At 28.8% G+C, this 18,172-nt stretch overlaps 2 protein-coding genes and 1 further gene across 3 annotated transcripts; all 3 read right to left on the bottom strand.

The window, feature by feature from the left end:
- Nucleotides 1-2,139: 2,139 nt before the first annotated feature.
- Bma-him-10 (DZF family protein) lies at nt 2,140-7,375 on the bottom strand (the record flags this gene model as incomplete). Its single annotated transcript, XM_043081341.1, has 10 exons — nt 2,140-2,292; nt 2,538-2,700; nt 3,524-3,726; nt 4,037-4,139; nt 4,565-4,713; nt 4,836-4,955; nt 5,142-5,279; nt 5,711-5,849; nt 6,225-6,379; nt 7,232-7,375. The coding sequence occupies 10 exons, from the start codon at nt 7,373-7,375 to the stop codon at nt 2,140-2,142; spliced, it is 1,467 nt and encodes a 488-aa protein (XP_042937275.1).
- Nucleotides 7,376-8,380: 1,005 nt separating this feature from the next.
- On the bottom strand, nt 8,381-11,171 carry Bm16928 (DZF family protein; the record flags this gene model as incomplete). Its single annotated transcript, XM_001894478.2, has 10 exons — nt 8,381-8,541; nt 8,673-8,763; nt 8,968-9,141; nt 9,346-9,426; nt 9,569-9,654; nt 9,805-9,921; nt 10,173-10,235; nt 10,410-10,512; nt 10,712-10,840; nt 10,989-11,171. 10 exons carry the CDS (start codon nt 11,169-11,171, stop codon nt 8,381-8,383), a joined length of 1,188 nt encoding a protein of 395 aa, XP_001894513.2.
- A 5,940-nt stretch (nt 11,172-17,111) lies between these two features.
- Bm15616 lies at nt 17,112-17,346 on the bottom strand. The gene has a single exon (XR_006227998.1). The product of XR_006227998.1 is annotated as a pre-microRNA Bm15616 (primary transcript).
- Nucleotides 17,347-18,172: the final 826 nt, after the last annotated feature.

Raw genomic sequence — 18,172 nt, 5'->3', positions numbered from 1 at the left:
AAGAAATAAATTACAGTGAAGATTAAGTAATGCAACCACTCAGGCATTCTTATCCTCCACCCTAATGAATTCTACGCTGAATAATTGCGAAGATAAGGAATATGGCTGTAAGGAATACTAAACAAAACTGTTATGTTCCTGCTTTACACGGATATCTAGCTTTTCAATTGTTACTATCCAATTAGAGATAAGTAACTCCAAGACTTAAGAAATGAATTTTTTATAGTAAAGATGTCAAAATTTTTAAACCAGATTCTAAATTCTTACGTATTAAGTTATAGTCGTAGGCAGAAACACTTTCTGAAAAATCGATTCAGACTAGCAGGCGGAGATTTCTGTGAGCAACTTATTTTTCCAAAACAGGTACGGCAAGTAAACTGAAATGTAAAAAACATTAAGCACACAAATACGCATCGGAAACCATAAGAATGTTGGAATAGAAGAACGCATTCAAAGCAGGTTTTAATTAATGCAAAGTTGTGGATTTAAAAAAGATAGGAATGGAAGGATATCCAACAGCAAATTAATCCAGCAAAATTTTGACCTCAATGGCATACTCTCAAGACTTTCACCATTAATTTCGAAAGATGACGAAAGATCTCAAAATTTCCAGGCAACAATACTACCAATACTACCAACATAATAAGTACACAATCAATTATAACTGGTGAAGTTACTGCAAGAAAAAAAAAAAACGGCAAGAAACAATAGAACCGCCAGAACATATAAGACAATAAGTACAATGAGCACTCCACTCCTCCTTACAAACATCAGAAATGTTCTTCCGGCGCAAAGATGCCGAGGAGTCTCTTTCTTTTTTTAATCCTACTACAGTAATACTTCATCTCCTTTTGCACGTAAACAAGTCGAAAACTTGTCTTCTTCCCCACCAAACTGTCTTGCACTGCTTTTGTGGCAGTCTCACTACACCACCAACCCTGTTGAGATCACAAAAAGGAGACATCGATATATTTATTACCCGAAAATTTTCCAAGATTTTTTATCTTTTTAACACAATTCATATTGATCTTTTGTAAGGGATTTGGTTAAGTGTTATGTAAACTAATCTGAAGCACAAGGTGAATTTTCGGGCTTTTGATAAAGGTTGCAAATAACTTACCAAAAAAAAAAAAAAAAAGAAACGCTCAATGATCTAGGTAAGATTATAAAGGCATGAAGCCATAGTGCAAAAATCAAAAAACATCATGAATTACGAATGTTTCATACGAAACTAGTCAGTGATGAGCATACAGTGGGTATTTTTTTTTTTTTTTTGGAACTACATTTAAAAGAGATTACTCTGCCACACTAAGCTTATATTATGACTAATACCATGGGGGGAAAGGCTGGTAATTAAATACTTAATAAATGCTGATCATAAGTATCGGTAATAATTTAATAATAATAGTAAATAATAAGAGAATATTATTAATAGTAGTGTTAATATTAGAAATGTTAGTTTTCGATCATTCATTTAGTTAGTTTAAAAATAAAAAAAGGAACGTTGTTGCAAACATCAATCTTCGCATTACGAATTACTCAATCAAAAAATTAGAAGGATGAGTGTTTAAAATTATAAACGACCGATTGTTACAATTGGAAAATAATACGTAATCTCCAGACACAGTAAAAAATTTATAAATTAAAAGGAAAAAAAAAATACATAAGAAGTAAAAAAAAATAAACCAATGACAAATTTTTAGTTTCCAACGAAGTGCTTTTTTATCATTTGATTTTATTTAACTAATTTATGCATACATGGAAATACATACAAATGCTACGCATAAGTACGTGTAGAAGTAGAAGTATACACATATACTTGTATGTAACACAACAAACTTCGCTTTTTCATTAAATATGACGGCAAAGATTTAAATGAAACAATTTTCGTGAATAGATTTGAATTTAAGTTCCTGAATTTTATCGATAAAACGTGGGAATGAAAATCGATATGTTTTCGAAAAAAAAAGATATAATTGAATGAATGATATGAGACGTTCATTCATATATGTTGAAATTTTGATTTTGATGACATTTTTCTCATTTTATTTTAACATAAAGTATGATATCAAATCTCAAGAAAGAACATTTAAATAACTGATAACTAAAAACTCAATTACCACTAAACTTATACTTTATCTAACTTATATTTCGTTCACTCAACACACTGCTTGAATGTGATGTGTTGAAAGTGCTGTCATCATTAGATGCGTTCAGCATGGTTACCAAATAATTGTGTAGGCTATCCACTTTGCGGAAATCTTCTTTGTAGAGTTTCTCAGCATCCAAGTACTATAATGAAATAAAATCAGCAATATTCTCCAATTAGCACACAAAATCATAGTTTTAAAATTTATCTAATACGCACATTATTTTCAGAAAACTGCACTCGAAAAAAATAAAATAAAACGATTAATGCAAATTAAAATTGGAAAATCAAGAAAAATTATTTGGAATGCTAAAACTGTTGAAAAACTTGTAAATTTAGAAATTAGACTAAAAAGAGAATAAAGTTGAAATATTTAGTTGTAATGAACTTTATTAAGAGCTTCGTTAAGACGCGTAGCCAAATTTCTAGTATCTGCATTCGTTGTTCGAGTCAATGCTGCAATTTCATTCTTTACTTTCGCGATTTCTCGTTGTACTTCTACATTCTCTTTATCAAAATCTTGCATTCGCCGACGAATATCCTTCACTTGTCTAGAAATGCCATATATAAAACCAAAGAAATATAAAAAATTAAAATTTAAAGGAAATTCATTTTTATGTCAGACAAAATGGTACTCGTTTAAACAAGACTTTTGTTAAATTAAAATAAGACTTTCCCTAGGAGAATGGGAAATTCTATATACACGCATTTTTATCAGTGAACGTTTCATGATATTAGATCCCATTTCTTTTTCTTAATAATCAAACTGAAACAAAGAACTTATAAAAAAGTATAATCCGAACATATAATAATCCTTTAATTCTGCCACATAAAGAATACGACATATGAGCATTCTAACAACGACTCACAGACGTGGAAAAATTCCCATTTAATCACTTGCTAATTGCGCTATCACTAATTGAGTAAATTTTCAGGAATTTACAAGTGTGGAATAAACAGGATTTTTAGGAATAAATACTGAAGAAAAAAAAGAATTGAAAAAAAGGACCAAAAGCAGAGGAAGTAATAAGAAAAAATAATAATTACAAGCAAATTAAGTGTATGAATTGTCTCACACAAAGCAAGAATATAAAAAAAAGAAAAATTATTAGAAAAATATATTAAATCAAAGAGGTGAAATTATAGATCTTAAATAAATTAAATAATATGAACAAATTATGCTTATCAAGAAAACTACAACATTGAAAAGATCTAGTTCCTCAAATACATTTTAATGCATATGTAAAATTTTAACCAAGCTTCTATAAAAAAAAATCAAGGATACAAATGAAGACAAAGAAAAGTTACCCATGGATATTAAAGTAAAAAAAAAAAAAAAAAAACCGAGAGGAGAGACAAAAAATGAAAACTAACTCATTTAATGTCGCCAAATGTTCTTTAATGTCTTTTAGCGATTTCTCGTGAAGTGATTCTTCCTTTTCGAATTCTTTTTCCATCGCAAGCAATTTATTTCTCTCTTTTGTCAATTTCTCTTCTATATTCATATAAGCTTCTTTCGCTTCATTTCGTTGCTCCTCTGCAGCGGCTAATGTTTCTTCAATTATTGCACCATCCTTCTGCAAATCCAGAAAAATAAATACCTCATTTTGAATCAGAATCAGTCTTCCAAACAAAAATCATTTTAAGCAAAACATTACACCAGACATTAAGTTAATTAAGAAATAGAAAATGAGAAAAGAATAAACTAAAAGACCCCTAAATATCGCTATAGTTAGCTTCAGTGCAGTGTAAAATGTAACTTTTGGAATTTATCACGAAAATTTTAACTAATTGAAAAAACATTATTGTATACGAAGCCTAATTTTTTTATGGAGAATACTTGCTATCACAACACAAAGTATTTGAACAAAAAATAAAACTGCATACCTGACGCTCACGCAACTTATTTAGAATTTCCATAAAATGCTCTATAGATCGGCCGATCATGATTCTTTCCTTTTGTTTTTCCTTATATTCCCATTTCTTACGACTGTAGAAACAAAAATAATAATGCAGAAATCATAAAATAATGCATAACTATAACATATTAACAATATTTTCTTGCAAAGTGTCTCATGATGGTAATTAGTGCCAGAAGCACACACGAAACAGGTAACACTATCACGAAATGTGTCACTTGGTTGAATTGCAAAGCTCAATTAAAATTGCACCAGATATTACATAAAAAACAAAAAATGAGAAAAGAAAATGCTAAAAAAACTTTAAACCGTTAGTTATAAGTCTATTTTATAAAATTCAAAATTTTGAAAAGAGTATCCACTAACCAAGGTAAAACTTGTGGTTTCATTCTGGTCAAGCCTTAAATCTTTCAAAGAATTTCAAAAATAGAAAGAAAGTACTTTACAGTACTGTTCATGACTTTCTTTCCTAAACAAAAAATGTATATACACCAGCCTTTCTGAAGAAATTTCCTTTTGAATATTTTCCAAATACTTTGTTAAATCAGTTAATTCAGCGTTCAAACGATCAGGCGAATTGACAATATCACGATCAACAACATCATTTTGAAATGTTAGGCGTTTAATTTCATTTTGTGCTTCCATCTGCAAAATTTATCAACATATAAAAAAAAAAAAATAAGAGAAAATTAAAAGAAATCGACGTTGAAAATATAAAAATCACTTATCCAAATCAATTCTCATCCACCGAAGATTAAAAAATGCACCAGTTTGTTCTCTTTTTCAATATTAGCTTCACAAATTGCTTTCATCTCCATCTGGATTGTTTCGGTTTGAACATATGTTTCTTTTATATTACGTTCTAGGATCTCCATTTTCTCACGGAACTGAAAAGAATTTATTGACTAAATTTCCAGTTTTGCCAATAAATAAAACAACTTTGCAGAACATTTGATTTGTTGCTGTTACTTTTGCAAGGCATTACAATAGGTAATAATGTGCCCTCATATGAGGAGACAAATAAGTGAAAAAGAAAAAAGAACTACTTTTTGTTCATTTGATAATCCATTTACCTCACTTTCCAAATGTTTTCGAGTCGTTGCATCATTACGCAGGTGTTGTATTTCATTATTAAGATCAATAACACTAAGTTTTTTGGATTCCAGATCACTTTTACGACTATCGACAGAGTTAAATATGTCATGCGCTTTCTGGAATTCGAAAAGATATTCAATAACACCATCTCTGAAGAAGCAACTTTTAAATTAGAATAACTTCGTTGGCAAACCATTTGTACTTTTAAATTAAACAAAAAAAAAAAAAGCCTAACCAACAAAAACATATTAACACACGTTAAACATAGAAATCTTCCACATCACAAATTATTTAGTAAAAACAAATCGTACCCTGCTACTCCAACAAGTGGAACCGTAAATGCGTATCTCACATTCATTAGCATAAATTCACACATAAAACAACAGTTTTACAAGGAATAAGAAATAAGGATAAATCGTGAAAAATATTCCAGCTAAAAAATTAAAAAAAACCTATCTGAATGATAACATTTATGGTAACACTTCGTTCTAGCTACATTTTCATTTCACTATAATACCACTGAAATAATAGGTGATTTAATACTAACCGTAATAGCATTTGCAGTGAATTCAATGAAATTGATTAGGGTAGAAAGGAGAATTCGTGTCGGCCCTGGTTCTGGTGCGACTAAATCGAGATAACTGAACTGAATCTGATTTGATGAAATATCTTCCACAATAGCAGATCTGGGATGTCTTTGATTACTTAATCAACTAAAGAAGTTTTTGAAATCTACAAAAAAAAAAATAAAAAAAAATAAAATTTTTTAAGTGTATGATTCCTAGGCCTAAAAATCTAGTTAAAAACTAAAGGAAGTTTGATTACAATTATAATTAGAACAGTTTATTTTACACGCGGCCATTCATCTGAAGAAACCTCGGTCATAACCAGCGAAACAGTTCTGCTGATAATTTAGATTTAAACTTGGTTCGATGCAATAGATTTCAGGAATCCCATCCTCATAATCACATAGTGATATAGGAAAATAGGATTTAAAGAATTAGTGATTTCACATAACGGAAAGCGTTGTAAGAAAAACGAAAATGTTCTGAATGACTTACAAGGCTTGGAAGATAACTAATTTCGGATATGCCTGAGTGAATAAGTCCATATCCATGGCGTTGCTAAATGCAAACGGTGGTGTCGTATAAACAGCATCCGGAATATCCATGATGTACTGGGTGATATACTGATATACAACACACATCAATTCAGACTGAAACAGTGTAATCATTTACCATAAATTCTGTTACTATGGCTGCAACCTGATGTGGTGAGTTTTGTGATTTTAGACTTTCTTCTAACTACTATTTGTTTAAATCAAACCTCATTTGCGGGAGAGAATGAAATAAATTTCGGACCTGAACTATCAAATGAGTAAAATGGAAATATTCAATTTAATTAGTTGTCTTAAAGAATTACTTTATATATTGTAAGCTGTTATCTTCATATTCAAAATAATAACAGCTTATAACATATTTTAAAACTATTTCAGAGAAGTAGAAAATATCCATAAACGTTCGAATAATGATCTATGTAGAAATAAAAATAAAAAGAAAAATAGATAAGAAGCGTTAATTTCATTACCTCGAAATCTTATTTCCTATCTAAAATTCCTCAAAATCTTGCTTATCTGAAATTCAAACAAAGAAAGTCCAAAATTACAATAGAACGAAATGGCGAAATGTGAAGATCTATAAAATAGTTATATTCCTTCCCCAATACTTAAATTTACTTCTCGCCATCCCTTTTGCTTTTCTTTAGCTATTGAAATAGCAAGCAACTTAGATCATTGACTGAATCATAAGTAGCTTAAAACTCCATCAAAGGAATTCAATTTTTCAAATTCAACCTAACAACCTCATGCAGTATTTTTTGATTGGCATTGCACTGTAAAAATCAATAAGTTTCAACCTATCTATTGGAAAAAGTCAGAATAAAGTAGACGATCCTCCTGAATTTGAAAGCGAAATAAACTGATTTGAATAATTCAGGAAATACAACGCAACCTTAGCATAAATCCTTCATACTTGATGTTTCTCATACTAATTGAACTGATAATGCTTACCGTTGGTTTTTGGATATCACTAGGGATAAGTTGAAGTGAAGGGAACATTCGGTTTAACGTTTCAGTTATCGCATTTACATCAAGAGCTCTTGGCGTCATTAATTCGAAAGGACTAGCTAATGATGACATACGGCGCTGAGCCATAATGCCCTGAAAAATTGGATCTCATTTCAAAACTAGAGCAAATGATAGTTATTAATGACTATCATCTTAACGTTCTTCTCTAATTATCTATATTGTCATATGACCATTTAAACAAAGACGAACAATAAAAGAATAAACCAGCAATATAGGAAATATCATCGTAATCAGGAAAAAAAAAAAGTATTATTTATTGCACGCAATAAAGAACAAAGTACTGCTTCTTAAAAAAATACTTAAAAAAAAAATTTCTGGAAAACTACAAAAACAGACATAACCAGAAATCATTCTTTAATAACTGAGAGAGCAAAGTGCGAAGATAATTTAAAAAAAAAACTGTGGTACTAAACTTCGAAACGATAAAAGAACGCATTTACATGAATGTTTTATTGACCATATGTATTACAAAGTATCAGTAATGCAGACAAAAAAGTTGTCTTTCCAAGTTTCTTGTAAAAAAAAAAAAAAAGAAAAAACAATAATACAAAGTTGTAAAAATGAAAATCCTTACATATTCAAAACTTAACATCAAAGTAATGATCAAATTAAAAGATTTCAAACATTATCTTAGAAGAGAGTAAAAATTAAATTAAAGCAGTTCAACAAACAGAAATTTTTAGTTCCAGATGATAACAGTTCAGGGAAAGGATTTGGATACCATGTAACAAAAATATGCAACATACGAATAAAAATTCTTACACATCCAAAACTAACATTTAAAAAAATATCAGCAGTATAATAAAACTGAATAAAACTTTTTTTCAACGAAAAGAAAATTTTTCCAAATTACCAGCAAACTCTAACAATTTCAACTTATTGGTACAGTTAAGAAGTTATGGATTTGAAATAGAGTTAAAAGGAAAAGATCTCAGATTAAAAATGAACCACTATCAAAAAAAAAAATTGACAAAAACGGATGTCCAAGAAAGTTTGTTCAAAAAGTGGATAACGTCAGAAACTATATATCTGTGCAAAAGATTTAAAAAGAGCATATAAAGCATAATTAAATCACTTTACGATTTGAGTATCCATACTATCAGTTCTTACTTCATCCGATTTCTCACCACTAATTTCATCTTCATACATGGGCTCCATTACTTTGTCAATATAAGCTGCTTCTAAAGGTGTGACAATTACATCACCCCAAAATGTCATATCGGTTACCAGCCCTAGAAATTTCAGAAATCAATAAACTGAATTAAATAATTTCAAATGTTGAGAAATCACTTTCCAAAGATTAACTTACATACTTTAAATCGATGAACAAAGGGAAATAAAACGCTATCATGGAAATACTAACCGCTTTTTGATGTCTCTAATCCTAATACATGTTTATAACCACCATGACAAATAATTCGCAAAAGTGTTTGTGATGAGCTACACAACTGATCCTGAAAAACAAATGATGCAGTGTTAATGTGAAAAAAAAAAAAAAAAAACTCAAGCATGAGGATGAAAAAATAATGATATAATATTATAGCATAAAAAAATTTTTGAAAAAATTCCTTGAACTGCTGGGTAGTCTTCATTTTGGTTTTAGCAATATAAAAAGAATAATCAAAATCTAAAGCAATAGGAGCAACAGCAAATCTAACCATCTGCTCATAAGTTAGCGATTGATGAATACGCCGAGCCTGCTCACAAGGATCACTTAGCGCCGGTGAAGTGGGAAGTAATAATCCGGCAGCAAGAAGTTGAAAAAATCGTCGAAATGCTTGATTCGCAGAAAGTGGTTGTTGTGATGCTGTATTCACCACCGCATAATGTGACTAAATCAAATTAGTGAAACGACAAATATCGAGAAATCTAAAATGTTTAGCTTCAACTATCCCTTTCCCGTCTTTAAACTGCTTTCTCTTCCTCATATCTTTTTGTTCATTTTCAGTGCTAGTTTTCTTTACGAACAAATGAAACTGAAATCAGACATCAATTCCCCACAGCCATTTAAGAAAAATCCAGAAAAGTTAACACACAATTAATTCTATATTCCAAACGCTCAAGTCTTTCAACTGGTCGAAACGATTACGAATATCTTTCATGATCCGAATCAAAATCTGCAACACAGATCCTCTGATTACATAAAAAATTTATTTTAAAAAAGCCGAAACAAACGAAAATCATTTAAAACGCCTAATATTTTACATAGTTAGAAAAAGTTTAATCATAATACTACCGTCATTAAATCATCCTGCTAACCTTAATAGTTGGATTTGATGCATTCTCTTCAAACCATCGCGCATGTCTCAGGGCAGCCATATGTGAGATCATTATGCTTTCTTTCACTAGGAAAAAAATGTAATTTTTTAAATATAACAGTTAAAAAATTACAGATATAACAAAAAATTATACATACAAATCCCAACATTTCATAATACTGATATAATTTTATAAGATTTCAATAACTAAAAAGATCTGAAGCATGAAAACTGTACAGTGAAGATCAGGTTCGAGAAGTTTTGCATTGGATGGAACTGTAGTTATCAATAAACGCACAATTGCATTTGGACCAGCTAATTCACAACCGAAATCTCGAGAAATACAGCCATACACTAAAGTTAGAAAATTTGCTGAAGCATCCTAAAATTGTATTTTCTAGCAGGAAGTGTGAAAAGTCAAATTGAATACACAGAATCATAAAACTAAAGCCAGTTGCAGAATTTAAGAACAGTACAGATGATCTACAACGAGCAGTAAACGCATAATTTCCATATATTCAGCATGTAAATAATTGTAAAAATTAAAACAATAGACGAGAGAATCTAAAAAAAAAAAAAAAGAAGCATGACAAGAGGAAACAAACCCTCCTTGTCATTTGCTTTTAGCTCTTCAACAATCTTTTGGCCCAGTGCTGATACTGCTTCCACTAAAACAACGATTAGCAATATTTACAATAAATAATGAACTGAAATGATAAGTACCATGTTCAATGTCAATGTTGATGTTCGGTCATTCAGTATAAAGCTGCACTTGGAAGCACTGCATGCGCATTAGCCTGATGAGCATTGAAAAGAATTTCAGAAAACTGGCTTAAGTATACCTGTCGGAAGAGAACGCAACACAACAACAATATCAGCAACATTATGACCAGCAAGCATGGTACCTTTCCGAAATGACCCTACTTCACGAAATTCTTCAACAGTCTGAAAACGATAAAAGTAGACATTTAATATCCTTATAATCCATGCGTTCTTGCATACAATTATTACAACTTACAAGTATAATCTTCCATGCCACTGTTACAACTCGTAAGTACAGTCACTTAAAACGTACTCAAAATATTACATATTTTTATTAAAAGCATCCAGTTACTTGCAGAGCAAATATAGCAGCACAGCTTACCACAGAGGGTAGAAGATCGGGAGCAGCACTGATCTTCTCAATTGCAGCTTTGATTTTTGATATCAATCCAAGAACTGCGGTTTGTTCAACTGGTGTTGGTGTAATTTCCTGATGCCGCTTAGTTATTGCCTTAATTAAATAAAAAAAATTCTGAAAATGTTTAGAAAAATGACACCCACGTGTTATATTAATAAAATTTTATATTAATAGAAATTAATAAAAAAAAAAACTTATAACTACTGAATACACAGCAAAGAGAAAAAGCAATGTAGAATACTTGTGCCAAATCGGTATCATCCATTTCTTTGATTCTTGGAAAACTAGCTTCACAAAGTGCCAAATCGAACGACATTGGTCGACATGCAAATACCGGTCCTGAAGGTGTAGCACCAGGCGGAGGTCCATATAAGGGTGGAAAAAGTGGTGTTGGACCACGGCGACCCCAACCTCGAAAGCGCATTTTCACGTTGATCTAAAATATAACATTCTCATTGCAAAATACTAGGTTATTACTAGTGAAAATTAACAAATTAAGCGTAGTTAGGTCGATAATTAATTTATAGAGCAGTAATAGTCAAAAGCAGTTCCAATAACTTAAAGGTGAACAAGAATTCAGAACTGACAAAGCTACTGATCAAAAAATACACTTAATTTTAAAAGACTCAAATTAAATCTGATTAATAATTATCTTCTATAAAGAGTTATATCACTATAGCTTTTTAGAATATATCACGCTTTCAGACTTTATTTACTTGATACAGGGCTCCTTAGCAACATTTGGACTTTGCACTACCTTATAACCACTCTCTCCCGTCAACCTTCCCTATCACATTTTATCATTCCACTACCGTTATAATGGAGAAATCTCATAGGATTTCACAAAAGAATTGTCGCCAGAAAAATTATCCGCAACTTTTGCTAATCACTGTTTATATTTATTTCATCCTCAATCTTCCGGCTGTTACTGACATATTTTTTCTATCTTCCTTCACCTTTTACTTTTTTTTGTAGATTTACTTTTGCAAACAAGCTCAATCTATGGGTATTCACTTTGAAAAATACAAAAAATTTTTAAAAATTTTTTAAACTCTGGCCAGCCATGATAAAAAAATCGCTTTCAGTGCAGCTCCACTTTCAACCAATTAATTTTTCGAATAGTTTCCCATCTTATTCTCAATCATAGACCCCAAAAACTCAGTACTGATCCGGCAAAAACTGCCCGAAGCTCAAATGATCCCCATTTAAACCTCATCATCTGAAACCGGAAGACACATGCCATCTTTTCCTCAGCATCCGACCGGTCGCACTTTGAAACTTTTGAAGTCTCAATGAGTGTTGACATTCAACACTGTTTGTTAATTCATTGCGCAGATTGTTTCAACAAGTTTTCCTCCAACAAATTTCATGGTTGGATTTCTAAATTTTTGAGCATAGTTTATTACTTTGAAATCAATCCATTCAAACTTAATTTCATTACTAATTTAATTTTAAAAATTTAAGTTTTGTTTTAAATTTAATTTTATTGTTAAATCTATTTTCATGCATTTCATCCTATTATCATCTTTGCATATATTTTTTCATGTTAAAGATGTGATATTACGCTGTGTTTGTTCACAAATATCTTTTGTAATAAAGACATGTAATATAAATGTTGATTGATATTGAAAAAAATTAAATTAAAATTGAAAAAAAAAAAATTTTTCAAATTGTTATGGAACAAAATATTAAATATATAAGAGTATATGAATATTTTACGTAATGCACATAAGAATATTTTAAAATTTTGTTCCTCAAAATCTATTTCATTCTTTAATCTAACATACTAAATTTTGTCTGATACGATTTATAAACTATTCCATTCAAATTTCTTCTTTCTTTTTCCTTAAATCTCTTTTTTTTACCTTTTTTTTTTCTAATCGGAAATTTCGTGGAACTTTTTACCACAAAATTTTGAAAGATTTTTGTTGACGAAAAAAAATGGAAAAGTGTTGAGGTGCTGAAAAAAGGTACAGCGAAAGCAATTCCATTAAATCACCATAACAAGGACAAATTTTGATGTGAGAAAATTTGGTTTTCTGAACAAAGTATTAAACAAATTTGAATCGTTATAAAAATTGAAATTGCATCTGATTCAAGCGTCTTTTTCAATACTCGAGAAGCTTGCTGAATAGAATAGTGAGAAATTCAAGGCAAGATTTACAGGAAAACAGGAAAGATACAAAACTTCGAAATAAGTAAAATGAAGTTAGTCAGTAAGTAAAATGAAAATTTTTTAAAAATTTCCTTAATGGTATTTAAAAAAAAATATGCTCAAAAATTTGCAAATAATTTTAAAAATTATTAATTATAATGAATAGAATTAATTCTTAAAATCTCATTTCATAATATCATTTTTTCTTCATTATGGAAACAAATATTCAGACTAAAGGTAATTGCGTTTTTTTTTTAATTTTTTTGTATCATTGAATTTTGTTACTTTGTAATGAAATATGTATATTCAAAATATCTGTAATTATACGGCAATATTTTAATGCTTATCTTCCTTTATCAATAAATTATTACTTTCTGTTTTGCTATACAGTTATTTCGAACTAAAAAAAAAATGCTTTTGAACAAAAAGCCAAAAATAATTCTAATGTTTTTTTTTTTTAAGTTTTTTTTCATCATATGCTATTGATAATGCTAAGGAAGTATTTGATTTAAGATTTACTAAAAAAGAACAAAATCTCTTCAAGAAATCTTATGGAAACTAGGATTTTAAGATTAGAATTTTAGTAATAGGTCATCAGAAATGGTCAATAATTAATCGAAACTTTGATTTTCACACAGCTACACCAAAAATAAAGTTCAATGTTAGTCATATTGAGATTCTTCGATTTATCGATAATTGATAATCGGAAAAACCAAAGAAGTACCATTAGATTTTCTATTGGATTTTTAATTGAACGGAAAAAAAAGCATTCGAATATTGTCAAAGTTACTTAACTGTTGTCGCCATTATTTGATAATTTGCTGTTACTGCGATTATAGACGAAACATATTTGAGTAAAAATGTTGAGTAAGTGATAGTAGAAGAAATCAAATGAAAATCTTCAGGCTAAATTGGTGATCAGAAACATTGCAAAAAGTTAGCTCCTAATGATTATCTGGCCAAATGTCCCAGTCAATAAATACTTTGAAAGCTGAGTCACTTGGCCTGGTAGAGTTTTGGCCTCATCCACCATATCCATCTGTCCTATTCTCAATTAATTGGACAAATTGTTGCAAGGAAAATGTTTTTATAATTAGCTAACTGCAGTAAAGATTTTGTTGTATTTTCTTTGTTGCAGTTATGAACAAACTTTTTTTATTTTACTTCTTCCTTTGATGTATTTAAGTTTAATTATAATACCTTTAAAGTTTAATTCATTTAGTCACGTAGTGTCATAAGTATGAATTACTTTCTAAAAGTTAAGGATGACTCCATTTCAAGTTATTTGACCAATCAAACCTTTGAAAATAAGTTAGGGGACATAATTTTCAGTATAGAGCCAATTTCGCTATGATAATTTATTGAACTTTTTTAGCCAAAATTTTTAGTCAATCAAATATATTTAATGGAATTAGGCAATGATTTAGTTTCAAAACATTCAATCACTATTTTGTTTGCTCAATTCATCACTATCAAATAGCAATAATGCCAAGGGACAAAATTATGACTCATAAAAGATTTCAATTTATTTTTAACTGATAATTTTGTTGAATGAAAATATTCCAGTTAAAATAAAATATTACTTCAGCAACAAATTTTAGAAAAACAATGAACAGTAATTAATTCTAATAATCCTAGTTTGCATTTCTTTATAAAATTTTTCTCACTACTTCAGATTGAAAAAAAATTATTTCTTTTACATTTTTATGAATTAATTTTATTTTAAATAAAAAAAGTTCTCAAAGATCCTTTTGAAGTACTTTTCATTGGACACTACCTATTTTATATTTATTATTATGCTCAATTTTGGGAAAAAAACTGCAGAACCACCGATTTCTGATAGAAACTTAAAAAAATCTTTTTCTTTTTATCATTTTGAAATAAAGATTCAATACTGTTATCTATCATTTTATACCCCAAAATTATTTATATCAATCATTCCCTTTTCAGAAATATCGCATATAAAAAGAATCTTTAAAGTGTTTGAGAATATTTGGTTGCATTAAGTTTTAAATGGATGTCGAGCTTCAAGCAAAAATAGTAGACCGTGTTAATTTTAATTTTAAATTCAAAAAATGAGAGAAAAATGATTACCATCCTGTTATTTCTGATCATCTCACTGTGCAGACTAAAATAAACTAGAAAATACACAAAAAACAAAAATGGAAATAAGAGAGAGAAAGAGAAGAAGGGAGAGAGAGAAAGTGAAAGAGTGAATTATTTAATAGCAATACCAAAAAATTTTTAAGCTTAAACAAAAAAAAAAAAAAAAATATTTGCACCTATAATTCATTGGCACAATTTACGGAAAATTTCTCCATATATTACTAATAAGACAGTTTGAAGGCAAATTGGTGCATCGATTTAAGCTTGAAATGCGGCTTTTTCGATTCTTTTTGATTTTTTGAAGGGATTTCGAATAATAAATTTCTCCAAGGCAAAACTTCCTAAAATACTTAATGGCTTTTCATTTTTTCTTACTTTTTTCAATTTAAATTTAGATTCAATCATTCTTTTTTTTTTTTTTTTTTTTTTTTTTTTTTTGTAGATTTAATAGTAGTATTTAATCTAGTATTTCCTTCCTTTTTCTATGATTTGCATAATTTTAATCAAATGTCTATCAAACGATAAAAGATAAATGTAGCATTGTAAATTCAGTATTTAAAGATTTTAAATTTATCTTCGGTGTTTGCTACAGATGTCCAATCGTATCTTGATAACAAAAAGAATAAAAGAAAAAAAAAAACAATGTCAAATATGACTATTCAAGCATATGCATGCTATATTTCTCAAAAAAAAAAAAAAAAAAAACGCTACGATATTAAAAATTATTTTTTAATGTATTAACTGGCTTAAGTTAGCTTAAGTTTGGTCCCATAAAATATAACAGCGGAATTGATTAGCTTATAAAATATGACAACAGAATTGATTTAAATATTATACAGGTAAAATACATAATTAAAACGAAAAATGTTGATTTTCGTATTATCAACTGGATAATTACCTCATTTTCATAAGTGAACACCTGTGTGATAATATTCTTTAAGTATATCGCCAATTTGATTTTATCTCTTTCTTTCTTTTTTATCAAATATTGCTCACTTTTATTGTTTATAATAGTACTACAACAAAATTTAATGACAATGATTAAAACCATTTATGATACTATTATTAACAACAATTCGAATACTCCATACTATCGTTGCAATATGTTAAAAATTTTAAATTTAATGCTTATTTCTTCCCGCAAACATAATGATTTTGCAATTGTTTAGTTGTGCATTCCTGGCAATTTGATAATTCATTTTCAATTAATATATATTATGATTAAATTTCAAAATTATAGTATGAAAGATGATATTTTGATATGAATTTTATTCATTAAATATCCTTTTGTTGTTAAAATTTCTAATTAATAAAATGAACTGTGGTAAATCTGAAATATTTTAATAAACTGAAAATGAAAGTTATTCTGATTTTGCAGAAATGTATAAGAAAGTGACACTATGTTTGATCATTTGCAAATATTTTACTTTGTTTCATCGCATTTATTAGTTCAATTACTGCAGATGTTTAATTTTACTTAAGTATTATTCCTTCTCTTGGTAATTATTTATTACTCTTGCATTATTCAACTAGAATTCGTAGATTTATTTCTGCTCATTACTTCTTTTTGTTATTCTGTCTTTTTTTTTTTAGTAATTTAAATTCAGATACTTAAAATTAATTCACACGAGTAGATCTATAAAAATAAAACTATGAAAATATGATAGTTTTTTTTTGATAAAACAAGTATAGAGTATTTAATGAATTTGATTTCATGATATGTCAACTTATATGACAGTTTCAACAACTTATACAACAAATAATTCTTTTTTTTTCCTTTTCAGTTAATGAAATGGAAATTCATCTAAATTGAAAAATAAATCTTTAACCAATAAGAATGACCGGAAAGAGATGATTTCTATTCCGGTCCGTCTAGTACTAAATTAGAAATATTTGCACTGAACTATTTTAGAATTATCTTTTATAATTATTCATTTCTTAATTATCGCTTATCTAAGATATTTATGATTCCATGAAAATCAGCTCAAAACAAAGGAAATTCTGTTAACACTTGAAATATTTGAAAAAACAAAAGGAAACTTTGCTTATTTTTTTAAATTTCATTTTGTCAAATTGAGCTTAATATCGTGTTTCACTGATGAGTAACAGTGAAGAGAGAAAGAAAGAGAAATAGGGAGAGGGAGAGAGGGAGAGAGAAAAGAGATATTGTTAATTTCATTGGTTGGTTGCAAAATGTAGGAGGATGATGGCTTTATCACTGGTTACGTCCCGCCTTTCACTTATGAAGTGCCGCCCTTTTAGCTTTAAATTTTCGCTCTTTTTCTTCTTTCCCTCTCTCTCCCTCTTTCTCTCTCTCTCTCTCTTTTTATCCCTCTGTCTCATTTCCTTCCTCTTTTATCTTTAAAAATATTTTAAATTTCATGATTTGTTAGAATTGGTCATAACTTTTGCAAATATTCTTCCAATTTTTTTTCATTGTCTCAAACTCTATTATTATTACTATCATTAGTATTACTATTATTATTATTATTACTATTAATATTATTATCGTTATTATTATTAATATCATTACCATTGTCATTATTATTATTACTTTATTATACTCTTACTTATTACTATTATTATTATCATTGATTCCACATTATAGCTATTAAAATCACTATCATTAGTGGTGCAGAGAGCATCAATACCAACATTTTACAGTATCCATTCAAAACAGAAATAATATTTTGTTAGAATTAAAGCTATATTGAGTAAATATATTAAGTTATCAATTATTTTCATTATGAAACTCAAATTTGTAAAATAACTTTAGACATTGTTTTCTATAGCATCAATTTTAGAGCTATCCATTCATGGTTAGCTTCAAGTAGTTAGCATATTCTAGCAATATCTTAGGTTTATTTCATTAAAAAAGATTTCCTATGCAATAATTTTGCCAGTTATTGTGGCATTATCGTAATCATATCAGTATGAGATGTACAAGTGAAGTTCTACGAGAAAATTTTCTGATTGCTTACTGATATTTTTTGTTTTGTTTTTTTTTTATTTTAGTAGTTACATAAATAATTCTTGCATTTAGTTTAAAGAAAAACAAAAACAATAATAATAACTTAGATTATATTTCTCTTTCTTTCTCCTTTTTCAAAAGATATTGATCAATCAACAAATTGAAATTTCTTTTGCAATGATATGTGGGTGAG

Source organism: Brugia malayi (assembly GCF_000002995.4).
Source record: "Brugia malayi strain FR3 genome assembly, contig: Bm_v4_Chr4_scaffold_001, whole genome shotgun sequence".
In the NCBI taxonomy this organism is placed as follows: Eukaryota; Metazoa; Nematoda; class Chromadorea; order Rhabditida; family Onchocercidae; genus Brugia; species Brugia malayi.
Note: the sequence above shows the minus strand (reverse complement) of the source record. Positions and strands in the feature narration are given on the sequence as shown.